Source organism: Protopterus annectens, chromosome 2.part2 (genome assembly GCF_019279795.1).
Source record: "Protopterus annectens isolate FY-2018-M chromosome 2.part2, PAN1.0, whole genome shotgun sequence".
In the NCBI taxonomy this organism is placed as follows: Eukaryota; Metazoa; Chordata; order Ceratodontiformes; family Protopteridae; genus Protopterus; species Protopterus annectens.
The window spans coordinates 926894098-926907879 of record NC_056730.1 but is presented as its reverse complement, the minus strand read 5'-3'; the positions used below and the strand labels follow the sequence as shown (position 1 = coordinate 926907879).

At 43.0% G+C, this 13782-nt stretch overlaps 1 protein-coding gene across 4 annotated transcripts in view; it reads left to right on the top strand.

Moving 5' to 3' along the window:
* The window catches only part of SSBP2 (single stranded DNA binding protein 2), a 1934337-nt gene that overhangs the window by 1746548 nt on the left and 174007 nt on the right, over nucleotides 1–13782 (top strand). For all 4 annotated transcript variants that reach the window (XM_044064241.1, XM_044064242.1, XM_044064244.1 and 1 more), the window contains exon 12: nucleotides 6003–6057. In XM_044064241.1, coding sequence (XP_043920176.1) covers nucleotides 6003–6057 — 55 coding nt within the window. The remainder of the gene's footprint in view (nucleotides 1–6002; nucleotides 6058–13782) is intronic.

Sequence of the window (13782 nt, the reverse complement as noted above, 5' to 3'; positions counted from 1 at the left end):
TTGTTTCCCGCCTTTCTAAGCTAGTATAGTCCAGTTTTCAGGCTAGTACTGAATTCAGGGCTGTATTATAAGTTTCTGAGTTACCCATACCTTACTTGGATAGAGGGAAGTTTCTCTGTTCACCTGTGAGAGACGGGAACTTTCAGCAGCCATCTGTTCCTGGAGGAGTGGTTCCAGCCCAGAAGTTAGTAGTTTAAAAAACGCGTTTGCACGGTTTTGTGCGCTGGGCAGCACCGGTTAGCTAGGGTTAAATTATTCCCGCCTCCACTAAGTCTCCTCTTCAGTTTTTCACTTGAAACTAGTCTAACTCTCAACCTAAGCACTCAAAAATATCCTACAGTCTATCACTTGCTCAGACCTAATAGCAAGCACTAATATACCCCGACACTTGACTGCCCAGCAGGGCAAGGCTCTTTATCCACCCCTCACCAACCAAGTGACTAAGCAGCTCACCCTACTATTCAGGCATGACCAAAGGGCAACTTCAGGTGTACTCTTCAGTCCAGCTGGTGAATCTGGGTATCCTGAGGCAATCTTACAACTGTCTCATGTACACAGACAGCCCTCTCCTCCTACCACAAAACACTAACATGTGCGAGAGATGCAATTATACAGCCAAACTGGAGGCTAAGGTCTCTCCACCCAAGACTGGAACAGACAGTCATGAGGAGAAGGTTAACACTTGCACCACACCTCCAGCCTCACATAGACCTACTAAACCAGCACTGGCAAAAAATACACATAAATACACAAAATCATACTCGGAGGCTCTAAATAAAAACCTGCAAAAGCATCAGAGAGCTCCAAAGCAGACACCCAGAAAACCTGCACTTCCCGTCACAAACCAGACAACACATAAAACACAAAATCTGTGTGCCGCACAGTCACAGCCCTTAAGGTGAAATAACATACCTAACACACTAGTAATAGGTGACTTAATAGTCATGCACACTGACGCCCCACTCACTAGGCTGGACAAGGAGAAGGTTACTGTTAGCTGCCTGTCGGGAGCCAGAATCTGCCACATAACACAAGCACTCAGGTCACCCCAGAACAAGTACAAATATGACTCTGTCATTGTTCATGTTGGTGTGAATGACCTGAGACGTACCTCCCTGGACTACATGAAAAGAGACTTGGAAGAGCTCTCTGATCATGTAGCCTAGGCGAGTATGACCCTGACCCTGAGTAGCATCCTGCCCTCACCAAGAATGATACTTCAGTATAAAGAAAAAATGATCAATTTCAACAATTGGCTGAGCTTTTGGTGTCATTCAAAGGGGGATCCAGTGTCTGTCAGCCTGGGATGACATGCTCAACAAGCCGCGTTGCTTCGCAAGAGATAGCTTGCACCTGTCACCCCATGGCTTTCGAATACTGACCAAGGCTCTTGCTGCCCCCATAGTGCCTTTTTTAGGCAAGGCTCAGAATTCAAACCCACCTCCGTAAACAGCAGAAGTAAAAAAAATGAGGGTTATGCTACTCAACGCCAGGAGTTTAAATCTCAGAATGCATGCGCTCAAAGCACTCCTAAGTATGGAGAATGTCGACATCTGTGCAGTAACTGAAACCTGGTTCAAGGCTCCAGAGAGCACTCCAGCACTACTGGGCTATAACTCATACCACGCATTTCGGCCACAGAACACAGACCGAAACACAAAAGGATGGGGTGTATCCATATTCATCAAGGATACCCACACCTCCAGGTTAGTGGCACAGCATGATACCTCTGAAATCATCCATGTGCAACTAACATCGGGCAAATCTGCAATGCAAATTGTGGCCTGCTACAGATCACCCTCCATGACCCAGGACCACCACTCCGCCTTTCTGGAGACACTGGAAAACATAAAGGTCCTACCGAACACCCTGATATTGGGCGATTTCAGTTACCCTACCACTAACTGGGAAAACTACTTGAGTACAAACTCCCAGGCTCAGCGCTTCCTGGAATTTATCAATTCAAATGCCCTGGATCAGCTGGTAAACTCCCCTACCAGAGGCCACAACATATTGGACCTGGTCATCACCAACATGGGCGACACGTGTTCCGTACTGGAGGTCAGCCTGTCACTGGTTAGATCAGACAATAAACTAATCACCCTGGATGTCCACACCACACCATCACCCCCAACCAAGGAAACCACAGTGAAAAACCTTTCTAAAGCAAACTTCACCTTATTTAAGGCAGAGGTGGTAAGTTTCACAGACCGCACGCTATAGGATAACACTGCCCAAGATGCAGAATCCTTTACAATTGCACTCTATGAGCACCTACAAGGATGCATGGATTGTGCCATCCCTAGCAAAACCAAGACTCACTCCCCTAAGAAAAGGAAACCAGTCTGGTGGACCCCTGCCAGAAACAGGTTATACAACAAAAGGAGGAAACTAGTTCAGAAAAAATGCAAATCCCAAGAAGGAAAGACATCCATGATCAGTATCAGTAAGAAACTAAGGTCCTTCATAAAATCATCCAAGGCTAACTTCGAAAGAAAAATAGCCAAGGATCCGAAACATAACTACAAAGCCTTCTTTAGTTATGTCAAGAATCTAAGTGGCAACTCGCAGATATGCTCTGAGCTAGTGCAAAATAGCACAAAATATACTGAACCTACTGATACTGCCAACATCCTGGCAGATAGATTCAGTGCAGACTTCACCTCCCTCTCACCTTCAGAAGGGCCCACAACAATACCGGAAAAATGTAGTGTCCCGGAAATCACAGAAGCACAGGTAAAAACAGCCCTTTAAAAAGCCAAAAACACAGCATCAATGGGGCCAGATGGTGTCCCAGGCTGCGTCTTGCACAAACTACAGAACAAAGTAACCCCCCACTTAAACACGCTGTTCATCCTCAGCCTCTCCACAGGCTACGTGCCCATAGAATGGCGCACAGCAACGGTTATTCCGCTCCACAAAGGAGGGGCCACAACTGACCCTGGTAACTATCACCCCATAAGCCTGACTTGCCTGGTCTGCAAGGCTACGGAGCACATCATCATGGAACCCATTAACAAAGACATTGGGAACCTCCAAACACTTGACCCGACCCAGTTCGGCTTTGTTAAGGGCAGATCATGCCTACTAAACCTGGTTGACTTCTTAGAGACCGTCACCAAGGCCATAGATGAGGGAAAGGTGGTTCACACAGCCTACCTTGATCTCGCCAAGGCGTTCAACACCATTCCTCACTCAGGTATTATAGAAAAACTCACCAGCCTGAACATAAACCCCTACGTCACAAGATGGGTTGCCAACTGGCTTACAGACTGAACTCACATGGTAACAATAGTGGGCTCCAGGTCCGACTCTAAACCAATCACAAGTGGTGTCCTGCAAGGCTCTGTTCTGGGACCCCTACTGTTCGGCATATATTTCTCAGAAGTACAGGCAAACACAGGAGGACTATGGCTAACCAAGTTCGCCAATGACTGCAAACTGGGAGCCATAATTGACTCTCTTGTTGACACGGACATCCTTCAGAAAGGCCTTACTGAGACAGACACCTGGTGTCAAAGTCATGGCCTCAAGCTAAATGCCAAAAAATGCACAGTCATCCCATTTGGGAAAAACAAAACACCCACGAATTACCACATAGGCGGCAGCCCCCTTAATACAGAAGAGGTAATAAGAGATCTGGGGACCCAGGTAGATAGTAATCTCTCCATTGACAATCATATTGCCAAAGTAGTTAGGAAATCCTTCTATGTGGCCCATCTAATTACTAAGGGGTTTGCATCTAGAAATAAAGAGTTTATAGTGCCCCTGTACTCGTCATTCATTAGACCCATCATAGAGTGCAATGCCCCCTTTGGGATGTACCTCACAAGACACTTCCAACAGCTGGAAATACCCCAAAAGCACCTCACCAAGAGGATTACTGACCTCAAACATATGTCCTATGCAGCCCGACTGAAAAAACTCCGGCTGTATGCAGTGACATATTGATTACTCAGAGGTGATCTCTGCCTGACTTATAAAGCCGTGTGTCCAACTCAGAATTGATGGACATGCTCCACCCAAAGAAATCCAAGTCACTGCGAGCCACACGCTCTAGTGAGCTAAACCTCGCCACAACAGTAAATAGAACATGCTGGAGGGATAGATTCCTGTAACAGAGACTCCCCATGCTTTGGAACAAAATTCCTAACTACATTAGGCAGAGCCCCTCACTAACACTCTTCAAGAGAAGCCTTGATGAGTGGATGGGTAACAGAAAATACACCCCTGGGATCACTTCATTAGCTGTGCTTGACAGAGGATCAATTAATTAATCAATGGGGTGGCGAAAGCCGACACACTCTGGTTAGGCTTATGCATGCCTTCGGGCAGATAGCCTAGTACCTACCTATGAACCTATTAACCAACTGCTAGGTAAGTGTTATCAGTGTAATTGTAGAGAAAAATAACAGAACATTTTGCAGCTGTAAATACCTTCAGTAATGTTTTGTCTTGAGTTCAGTATGGAAGGGAAAAGAGTTAAATGGGATTTAATCATCTAGCTCTATCCTTATGGTAACTACATAACTTTCATTTGTATAAATGTTTAATTCAAATAAAAAGCAGCAGGATGTAATATTACTAGTGGTGTAAATCCCAAATGGTGTGAAGACATTTTACACAGCACTGCATAACAGAGGGCTGAAGTATAAGAAATAGCTCTAGGAAGTATTGGGGAGTCTAAAAATAACATGACCTATGTAAAAAAGTAGTATGTAGAGCTGTGACCAACAGGCAGGCAAACAGGGGAGCAAAGTTTAGTATACAAGCATTCGGTACTTTTCCGTTAATGGGGCAACGGGTTTTTTGGCATGGTTTTAATGTTGTCTTCATTGTCGGAGTGCTATTCATTTTGTGAGATGTTTGTGTGATTCTAAAGTGCTGAAATGAATGTTTGAAACCACAATATGGAGTCCTCTGGGAAATGTCATTTATTTATTTACTTATTTAGAACTGCTTGTTGATCAGGTAGGTTGACTGGTGAGCATACCTTTCAGCCACAACCTGGGCTCAGTGAGCAATTAACAGCAGAAATCAATTGTGGAGATTACACAATATGTAATTAATTACAGAACAATTTACTCTGACGAGGTTAAATTACATACAGTGTAGACTAAGCACCTTAGAAGGCAGGAATTTTGCTGCTGAGGAAATATCTGTGAATTTATGTATTTGGCAAAGAAGTAATTGCAGAGAGAATGTTGCACTCCTGAATACTGGTTTCAGTTGTTCCATTCCACATTTTCCTCTCTTCTAAACCAGTCTGCTGTAGCCAATAAAGTCTGTGATGGAAGCAAAGTATTTACTGTAATGGGACTTACTCACTCTGCCATTCTTCTTCTTTCGTCTTTTTCCCGGTTAGGGGTCGCCACAGCGGATCACCTGTTCGCTCATGATTGGCAGTGGAGTTTTACGGTGTTGAGTTGCCAGCCCGGTGCCCAACGTTCAACAGAAGGCACACACACACTCACACCTAGGGCCAATTTAGAGTGTCCAATCCACCTACAGCATGTCTTTCGGATGTATACTGCTAGACTTATAGCATATGCTGTCTTATACCTGCAGATATTTAAATAAAAATGAGAGCAGTGTGAACACTGTGTAACAACATGATTGCTCCATTTAGTAGGCTTCATCTGCTTTGCTTTCCTCTAAAATCTGAAAGTAAGTCAAGAAATATACTGAGCACTGTGCAGCCTAGCATGAAGTAGAAAAAAAACAAACAAATTATTTAAATAAATAAATGTAAATATATAAATGTAGCCCTAAGATTCTATTAGAAAAATTCATCATTTGAAATATCAGGTCTACACTTGATCAGCCATTTTGCAAGTCTTGGTTTATTTTGAAGGTATACAAATATTTAAATGTGTTTATGTTGCATGCATTGTATGTAAGTCATGGTTGCAGGTGTCTTTTAAGTGTCAGCATGTATTTAGCAGCATTTTGTATATACATTGACTGAACAGTTTCAGTTAATAACTATTTTATGTCCATAGGGTCAGCCTGGCAGTGGAGGCCCACCAGGAACACCCATAATGCCCAGTCCGGCAGGTAAAATACATTTTATAATATGTCACTGAGAACTTAGCAAAGAGTATTTATATGTGATGTCACCTGTTACTAATTCCTACTCTTTTTTCTTTTGCTGCACCGATCTGTGCTTCATGTTACTAATCTAGTGTGTTGACTTTATTATCTGCCGTACTTGTATTTTATGTGCTGGCAATATGTGGAAAAGGCAATTAAAATGTACTGTACTTTTTGCACAGTAACTTGTACTTTCTTCATTGTAAGCGATTCTTATGCAAAACTATTCAACATTCCCAGAAAATTGTTTTTGAGGGTATTTTATAAGGAACTGGTGTCAAGTTCAGAGCATAGAAGCACTATGCTGTCTACATGTAGAATAGCATTTAGACCCGACAGAGCTGTGAAGGTCTCATTGATGTAAAATGAAAAAAAAAAGACATGTTGCAGGGACAGAATCATGTGGCATACCAACTGTAAGAATCCCTATCGTAGTGCATGCCCTTTTGTAGTGTACCTAGACCATTTTGTTCAAGAGGTAATTTGCAAACCAGCCCAAGAAATTATTACTGTAAGCAAACCAGTTTTGGTCTACTTATAGCAGCAAATGACCAACAGAGTCAGGGGATCTGCCTCTTATCTAGAAATGTACGTTCTTTGTCAAGCACTTTCTTTATTTGTATAGATTTTATTTGGCACTGAAAGCAAAGCCATAACATTACTGCAGTTCTTTCCCAAATTGTGCTGATAGTACTAAAAACCAGGATTTATTTCTGTAAACTAACTTATGCAGAAGTTTGAAAGTACAAGAACATTAGAGGCGAGTCTAACATCCTCAACATTTTTGGATTTCCAGGTTTGAAGAATAGGATAATTGAGGTGTGTTTCAGACAGATGAAGCAACACCAGAGGGAGATAATATATAGCAAATGAAAGTGAGTGCTTTGGAAAGGAAGTTTAACAGTTATTTTTTAAAAGGTTGCATGCAACAAATGACCAATTCCATAGTCTTTAACAGGGAGTGGTTCCAAGAAGTCCCTCATTTTAACCCTATACATTTTCTTTTAAAAGATGTGTGGTGCTATTTGCATATTAGGTAAGTAGTTTGCCAAGTTGTCAAGGAAGATGCTGCAGAAAAGTGCTGTTAAGTGGAAGCAGAATAAGTAAAAAAGAATATTAAGCACATCTCACTAAATAGCATGCTGTCTTCTGTTCCCCATTATTGTCTGCCTCCATCCATGACCTTGCCAATTTCTATTATTTGTCGTTATCAGCTCTTCCTCCTTCCCAATCACTATTTTCACATTTGTTGCGTCTTACCCTCCTTTCACTTAATATTATATTCCCACTACTTATCTTGACTACTCGTCTAACTTTTGTCCTTCTGTGATTTAGAGTCTGCCATGATCTTCCTCATAACTTTTGAATCTTTCTTCCCCATTTACCTCTACTACTAGAAATAGAGCTCAGAGCATCCATATCCATATCTCTACCTTCATTATCCCTAGATTCTTTACCTACTTTTAGCTCTCATTTTCATCTCCATCCACAAATGAGGCATCGTCTTCTTTTTCGTGTTTGTCATCTTCTCTTTCTAATAGCCACTGCTTCCAGGTCTCATGTATTCTCCTTCCAAATATATCAAACTACACCTTCTTTCACTTCCTCCAGTATTTGTTTTCACTTCCAGATTTTTTTTTGTGAGAGCATTTATTCCTGTTTCCCGTTTTCAGTATAAAGCATTATCCTCAACCTCATTTTTCAGTCTTGGTGGAGGAGTCTGGGAATCTTCCTGCCTGACTTGTGCAACTGCTTTAAACACTTTTCACATAATTCTGTGTCTCCTTTTACCATTCTTAAAACTTTTAAGGTTTTCTCCTTTTCATTTCCTCCTTTAATGTTTCCTTCTTTCAATATTTTGCACACCTACTTAATGGCCTTCATTCCCCTCCAACTTTGTTAGAATCTCTATATCTTTAAAACAATTTTGCTTGACATTTCCAAGCATTTTCTTGCTGTCATTTTAATCTTCTTCCCAAACCCCCTTTCTTCTTTTATGCAGTGCAGCCCTTTGTGTCTGCTTTCCCATCTGTATAGCTTTCACCTGTCCTTATTCTGTATCCCAAATCTTCCTACAGCCTCCTTCACAGACATCCTTCTCCTTTGTTCCTAGCATCTCATGTCTCCAACTTTATTCATTCTTTCTTCTCCACTGAATAATTCTCAGCCTTTCCCTCTCTTTCTGAATAATTGATTTCCCCACACTCCTTTTACCTCCTGCAGATAACACCTCCATCACTTTGTCCATCTGCCTGAACTATCATTATTCATCCTTGTTAAATGTGAGCCTTCTTTTCCCTCACTTCCTTCTGAACCCATCCAGATACCTGTTTTCACATTCATTGTTTGCTCTCATTTCACCTGTTCTACTCCTTTAGACCTGATACTCAGCATAACTTGAACCAGGTTTGCTGCTGTTATATCTTCTTCTGTCTGGTATACTCTGCTCTCCCTCCATCAGTAACATGTATGTAATATTCACCTCTAAATTACTTCAACACTTCCTTAAAATCTATCAGATTTCTGAATTTCTCCAACCACTTACTGTTGCATTCCACTGAAATATACCATATGAAATCCGTCGTATTCTGTAGTTCCATCATCTTGATTCTCATGATGCACCCTACCATTGTTTATCTGTCTGTTCCATTTTCCTAGGTTTTTGTCCAGTTATGCACTTTTGTAATTCAGCTCTGTGATACTTTCTACTTTCTCAAAGTACATCAGGGCTTTTCTTCACTACAGGTAATAATCAGACCGCCCCTTTCTGACAGGGCTTTTCTTCACTGCAGGTAATAATCAGACCACCCCTTTCTGACAGGGCTTTTCTTCACTACAGGTAATAATCAGACTGCCCCTTTCTGACAGGGCTTTTCTTCACTACAGGTAATAATCAGACCGCCCCTTTCTGACAGGGCTTTTCTTCACTGCAGGTAATAATCAGACCGCCCCTTTCTGACAGGGCTTTTCTTCACTGCAGGTAATAATCAGATCGCCCCTTTCTGACAGGGCTTTTCTTCACTGCAGGTAATAATCAGACCGCCCCTTTCTGACAGGGCTTTTCTTCACTACAGGTAATAATCAGACCGCCCCTTTCTGACAGGGCTTTTCTTCACTACAGGTAATAATCAGACCGCCTCTTTCTGACAGGGCTTTTCTTCACTACAGGTAATAATCAGACCGCCCCTTTCTGACAGGGCTTTTCTTCACTGCAGGTAATAATCAGACCTCCCCTTTCTGACAGGGCTTTTCTTCATTGCAGGTAGTAATCAGACCGCCCCTTTCTGACAGGGCTTTTCTTCACTGCAGGTAATAATCAGACCTCCCCTTTCTGACAGGGCTTTTCTTCACTACAGGTAATAATCAGACCGCCCCTTTCTGACAGGGCTTTTCTTCACTGCAGGTAATAATCAGACCGCCCCTTTCTGACAGGGCTTTTCTTCACTGCAGGTAATAATCAGACCGCCCCTTTCTGACAGGGCTTTTCTTCACTACAGGTAATAATCAGACCGCCCCTTTCTGACAGGGCTTTTCTTCACTACAGGCAATAATCAGACCGCCCCTTTCTGACAGGGCTTTTCTTCACTGCAGGTAATAATCAGACCGCCCCTTTCTGACAGGGCTTTTCTTCACTGCAGGTAATAATCAGATCGCCCCTTTCTGACAGGGCTTTTCTTCACTGCAGGTAATAATCAGACCGCCCCTTTCTGACAGGGCTTTTCTTCACTACAGGTAATAATCAGACCGCCCCTTTCTGACAGGGCTTTTCTTCACTACAGGTAATAATCAGACCGCCCCTTTCTGACAGGGCTTTTCTTCACTACAGGTAATAATCAGACCGCCCCTTTCTGACAGGGCTTTTCTTCACTGCAGGTAATAGTCAGACCGCCCCTTTCTGACAGGGCTTTTCTTCACTACAGGTAATAATCAGACCGCCCCTTTCTGACAGGGCTTTTCTTCACTACAGGTAATAATCAGACCGCCTCTTTCTGACAGGGCTTTTCTTCACTACAGGTAATAATCAGACCGCCCCTTTCTGACAGGGCTTTTCTTCACTGCAGGTAATAATCAGACCTCCCTTTTCTGACAGGGCTTTTCTTCATTGCAGGTAGTAATCAGACCGCCCCTTTCTGACAGGGCTTTTCTTCACTGCAGGTAATAATCAGACCTCCCCTTTCTGACAGGGCTTTTCTTCACTACAGGTAGTAATCAGACCGCCCCTTTCTGACAGGGCTTTTCTTCACTGCAGGTAATAATCAGACCTCCCCTTTCTGACAGGGCTTTTCTTCACTGCAGGTAATAATCAGACCGCCCCTTTCTGACAGGGCTTTTCTTCACTACAGGTAATAATCAGACCGCCTTTCTGACAGGGCTTTTCTTCACTGCAGGTAATAATCAGACCGCCCCTTTCTGACAGGGCTTTTCTTCACTGCAGGTAATAATCAGACCGCCCCTTTCTGACAGGGCTTTTCTTCACTACAGGTAATAATCAGACCGCCCCTTTCTGACAGGGCTTTTCTTCACTGCAGGTAATAATCAGACCGCCCCTTTCTGACAGGGCTTTTCTTCAATGCAGGTAATAATCAGATCGCCCCTTTCTGACAGGGCTTTTCTTCACTGCAGGTAATAATCAGACCGCCTTTCTGACAGGGCTTTTCTTCACTACAGGTAATAATCAGACCGCCCCTTTCTGACAGGGCTTTTCTTCACTACAGGTAATAATCAGACCGCCCCTTTCTGACAGGGCTTTTCTTCACTACAGGTAATAATCAGACCGCCCCTTTCTGACAGGGCTTTTCTTCACTGCAGGTAATAATCAGACCTCCCTTCTGACAGGGCTTTTCTTCACTACAGGTAATAATCAGACCGCCCCTTTCTGACAGGGCTTTTCTTCACTGCAGGTAATAATCAGACCTCCCCTTTCTGACAGGGCTTTTCTTCATTGCAGGTAATAATCAGACCGCCCCTTTCTGACAGGGCTTTTCTTCATTGCAGGTAATAATCAGACCGCCCCTTTCTGACAGGGCTTTTCTTCATTGCAGGTAGTAATCAGACCGCCCCTTTCTGACAGGGCTTTTCTTCACTGCAGGTAATAATCAGACCGCCCCTTTCTGACAGGGCTTTTCTTCACTGCAGGTAATAATCAGACCGCCCCTTTCTGTCAGGGCTTTTCTTCACTGCAGGTAATAATCAGACCGCCCCTTTCTGACAGGGCTTTTCTTCACTACAGGTAATAATCAGACCTCCCCTTTCTGACAGGGCTTTTCTTCACTGCAGGTAATAATCAGACCGCCCCTTTCTGACAGGGCTTTTCTTCACTGCAGGTAATAATCAGACCGCCCCTTTCTGACAGGGCTTTTCTTCACTGCAGGTAATAATCAGACCGCCCCTTTCTGACAGGGCTTTTCTTCATTGCAGGTAGTAATCAGACCATCCCTTTCTGACAGGGCTTTTCTTCACTGCAGGTAATAATCAGACTGCCCCTTTCTGACAGGGCTTTTCTTCACTACAGGTAATAATCAGACCGCCCCTTTCTGACAGGGCTTTTCTTCACTGCAGGTAATAATCAGACCGCCCCTTTCTGACAGGGCTTTTCTTCACCGCAGGTAATCAGACCGCCCCTTTCTGACAGGGCTTTTCTTCACTACAGGTAATAATCAGACCGCCCCTTTCTGAGAAGCAGCATCAGCAACTTCTTCCTGCTTATTTGTAAGCCTATTTGCTCATTAAATTCTTCAAATACTGTCAGCACTCTGTCACATTCCTCATCATCAGCACGTACTCATGCAAACATGCAGAATAAATCGTATGGGTACTTTCTTTCCTCTTCACTATTGCTTCCATACTTCTGTTGTTCATTATCAGGACAAGCATTATTGGGAACAATGGAAAGCCCTGGTTCATCCCCCTCTTTAACTTCACCTCTCATAACCAACATTCTTGCCTTCAGCTTCTTATTTACTGCCTTCACTCACTCTGTCCAATTGTCCAAATCCTATTATCTCCAGTATCTTGTATCATAGGGAGTTACTAGGCATACAGTCCAGGAGACCATTAAGGAGTCTAGCTCAAATTCCCAGTTGCCACAAAGTAGTATGTGGTTGAGTGAGTCACTGAATGTCACACATTAGGCAAGTGAAGGCAGAGGCAATCAAACTCTGTTTTACATTAAGTAGCTCGTTAACTCCTCTGTGCCAACTGCTAGATGATGTAGCTCCACTGGGAATTTAACCTAGGACCTTCTATGTGTAAAGCAGATATGATAACCAATACACCAAAAAAAACTCTCTTAAACAAGGCCAGAGTCATCAAGGAAGTCGCAGCCACCTGAAGAATTTACAGAGCTGATGTACTACCCTGCAGTGGTCTGTTGATAATGTGCTTTTACAAACTAACATGCTGTTTCTCCACTTTATCCGGTAACACATCTCCATCCTTTTGGACAGAACCTTCACTGATATTTTGTATCTATATGTGACATGGTTAATAGTCTGTAATATTTCCCTTCTCAGCCTTTTCAGCAGTACCACAGTTGTAACCTTGAGCACTGACTGTGGGAAGTTTCCTGACTGCCATGCTTTAACAATTTTACCTCTGTTTATACATGCTTCTCTCACCTAGATGCCATGTAGATGTTAATCAGATATCCATTATGATACCATGATTTTTTTATCCCTTAAACTTTTTAGTGTCTCTCTAATCCTTTCCCCGCTTCAGTACTTCTTGTTCTCAGTTCTCTTGCCTACTCTCACTCATCCTGCCCTCTTTTTATAGTTCCTCTCAGAATTCTCTAAAACATCCAGCAGTAAACTCTCCTTTCCATACTTATCATACACGCTTGCATGATCTGCTTTGCCCTTTTGTTGCATGCCAGCAGTTTGCCTACCGGTTTTCTCTTCATCCAATTAAAATTCTTTCATTCTTCTAGGTGACCTCTAGCTTATTATTTCAACAACTGTCTAATCCTCTCTTCCACCCCAACTAGAGTCTTCATTTCCCCGTCTGTCTTGTTTCTGCAGTTTTTCAGCTGCTTCTCTAACCTTTCCGGTACCCTCATCCTTCTGTTCCAAACCCATACCATACGTGCTTCATTCCTTGCATTATTTGTTTGCATCACCTTCATATTCTATGTGGTATTACTTAACACAATATTCATGTGTTTTCCATGCAAGCCTTGTTTGTTTCACTCCATTCCACTGGTGTCCCTTAAACTTTTAGCTTGTCTCAGCACCTTGGCTTTTTCCTAGCCTCCACTTCATCTGTAGATGTGAATGGTCCATTATTCATTTCTCTGTTGTCTGCTATTCTTCCTTGCCCTTCAATATTTATTTCATTTTATTATTTGCCAGTATGATCACTGGCTAGGGCCTGGTGCCTATACTCCTTTCCATCCCCCAGCTAGATTGATCTGATTACTCCCTTGACCCTGGGGAGACAGTAGGTGGAGCAGTTATCTGTCTGGGGGGGGGGGATGAATCCCAACCCACTGTCATCTGTCCTAACCTCAGTGATTTTTATGTGCCCTAATTTCCTCCCTGAGGAGTAGTCATGCATTTATGTGAGCACATTAAGCCATCTCCCCCAATGAGCAGGTGTGCTTGTGGGACATTAATTCTGCTCTCTGTACAGACCATTATGACATCACAAGAAACCATGTCTTCCCCACAAGAAAAGCAAGCTGGCCATCAG